Here is a 2771-nt window from a genome sequence, read left to right as displayed (position 1 = left end):
ATAATTAATATCTCGTTAACTATTGCGAAAACCGCAAAATGGTACAGGACTTTTCGACTCAGTTTAGTCCACTCTACCTGCTCAGGGTGGGTGGTGCCGCGTTTTAATGACACATGATATATATATATATATATACATCTTAATTTATTCATAATAGTTTATTTATTATTATGCGATAATTAATTAAAACATTTTTTAAATCTTTTTATTTTTTAATACCAGATAACGGACGTTGCTCTCCTTGTACTCGATACACATTTTGCTAAGCAGAAGTAATAGGGTGGGTGGAAATTTGGATACATCGGATCCGTTGCAAAATCCAGCTACTGTAGCTGTGAGATGATGTAAAAAACCGATTACTAATCCTTCTCTGACTTCATCCACACAGAAACTTTGCAAAAATTGCGTTTTTAAACTGAATGACAAGTCTGGTTGTAAAAATACCTGGAACAATTATAACCAACTTAAGTTTTCATTGTCTATCATATTTGTTATTATTAGAAAAACAGAAGATGCAATATAATTATCAAAGAAAGGAGAAGAAAGATTTTAAATCACACATACATAAGATAAAATCACAGAAGAAATTATACAGAATAGAAAATAAAATATAATTAAAAATTAAGTTACATTAAATCAGAAAATATTAATGACAATTAAGAATTAATCTTAAGATACATTAAACTATATTAAGTTAAATACTAAATATATTAATACGGAGTTCTTGCACCATGTCTATGTGAACATTATTAATTTTAAATTTTAATTAGAAATTAAAAAATTTAAGTAAAAAAATCTAAAACATTGAATAAAGAATTAAGTTAGAAGTACAAACCAATAAATCCTGTAAAACTCCTTTAATTTTTTCTATAGTAGGCATAATAAGCATAGCTTGAAGTTCCGCTAATCCTCCATCACCATCCTGTGTGACCTTAGTAGCTAAAGTTTGCCTTACTTTCACTAAAATCTCACTCAAGTGTTGCTTCAGACTATGCAAATGATTGCGACATTGTTTTCGGCCAGCATTTAAAACAAGATCAGTACCAATTCTACAACATTATATATTAACTTATTATATTTATAGTCTATATTGTGCGCGCGCGCGTGCGTGCGTGCGTGTGTGTTTATACAGATATTCTAAATTATTTATACATTTTATTTAATATGTCTATTTTTCTTCACCTAGTAAAGTCTGTCTCTTTGGACAATATATTCATCGCTTGTAATCTACGATGAAATCTATCAAGAGCTCTTACTAAAATTGCTGTATCTGCTACATCTTCCACTCTTTTGCTCATCAAATCAAAATATTTTTTCATATTGCTCAAAATAAACTTATTCAAATGATCCATAGCTTTTATTTCAAAATCATCAACTAAATCGTCTTCCAATGATCGATTTATGAACATATCATTGTAGGAAGTCACAATTAGACATAAATCACTAAGAAATCCTGAAGAAGCCATATCTACGAACTCTATAATATCGTTTTCGCACATATCTTTCAAAATATCTAATTGTTCTGTTAATCTTTCTTCAGCATGTATCAAGAATTCAGTGCATAATGAATCAGCTGGTTCCTTTAATTGTAGCAAAAGATCTATATTTTCGGCTAAAGCTTTAGCAGAAGCATCTCTCTTATGAAATTGTAACCTGAGTTTAGATTTTAATTCTTCCAAAATATCCTCACAATCTTTTTGGATGCCTTGAAAAGATGGCATGTTGCTATATTGATTTAAAACTCTTTGCGCATGAACATAATCTTGAACTGCCTGAAAAGCAACAATAATTTATTATCTATAATTTAAAAACTAACAGAGAGAGAATTGATATAAAAGACTTTATATTATTATGTTATATATTATATATATATATATATATTTTTTTTTTTTTCATATATAAAAATATAATATGAAAATACTTCTGCATATTTTTCTTCGTTTATTTTATCCTTAAGATTGCCAGGTAGCTTGAAAAGAAATTGCAATTTTTTCAACAAAGTGTGTACAGAGGAAAGTTTAGCAATTTGTTGTCTTGTTCCATGTAAAGTTGAAGAGATCTGCTCTGAAAAAGAAGTGATGCTTTCCATATTCTGTGCTAAAAGATCCATGTTGTCCTCCATCTCCTTGAAATCAGTTTTCATCTAAAATGTATTTAAAAAGTTAAAGACAAATCTAATAATTTCTCAAAAGCTGATTTACCTTGCGTATAGTATCGGTAGCAGATATGAACTTATTATAATTTTCATATACCAAGGTCTGCATATCTGAATGTAATGCTTGAGTATTTTTTAGAATCTCTGCTTCATGATCCATAATTTGTTTTAATGTGCACTCCTGATAAATAATCCAAAGAAAAGTGTAAAGAGTATTTTATTTTATTACATAAGATACATTCTTTTATAATATGTATAACAATTTTATTTTAGAAAAAATAAGAAAGTAATGAATAAAATAAAAACTAATTCATAAAATTTTTCTCAAATTAACTTACCTTTAGTAACTTTTGAAAATACATGTCAGAATTGAAATGTTGTCCATTAATATCATAAGGATTGTTAGTATTCTCTGTCATATCTTGTCAATTTTCCTCTTTAATAGATAAATCTTATTTGACTTCTTAATTCTTGACTTCTTAAACCTCTGATTTGTCAGATTTTTAGATATAAAAAAAAAATAATATCGATAAAATAAATTAACTTTATCGAATTAAAGAGTTTTTTGTATGTGTAAACTAAACCTTAAATTTATATTTAAAAAAATGAAAATTAC

At 27.4% G+C, this 2771-nt stretch overlaps 1 protein-coding gene across 1 annotated transcript in view; it reads right to left on the bottom strand.

The window, feature by feature from the left end:
* Positions 1-2771, bottom strand: part of LOC108688280 (vacuolar protein sorting-associated protein 51 homolog) — a 6000-nt gene that overhangs the window by 2624 nt on the left and 605 nt on the right. The window contains exons 2-7 of the mRNA XM_018194465.1: positions 2494-2642; positions 2202-2336; positions 1922-2143; positions 1183-1772; positions 836-1049; positions 220-444 (exon numbers count right to left, since the gene is read on the bottom strand). Of these exons, the coding sequence (XP_018049954.1) occupies positions 220-444; positions 836-1049; positions 1183-1772; positions 1922-2143; positions 2202-2336; positions 2494-2574 (1467 nt within the window). The 5' untranslated portion in view covers positions 2575-2642. The remainder of the gene's footprint in view (positions 1-219; positions 445-835; positions 1050-1182; positions 1773-1921; positions 2144-2201; positions 2337-2493; positions 2643-2771) is intronic.

Source organism: Atta colombica, unplaced genomic scaffold (assembly GCF_001594045.1).
Source record: "Atta colombica isolate Treedump-2 unplaced genomic scaffold, Acol1.0 scaffold228, whole genome shotgun sequence".
NCBI lineage: Eukaryota > Metazoa > Arthropoda > Insecta > Hymenoptera > Formicidae > Atta > Atta colombica.
Note: the sequence above shows the minus strand (reverse complement) of the source record. Positions and strands in the feature narration are given on the sequence as shown.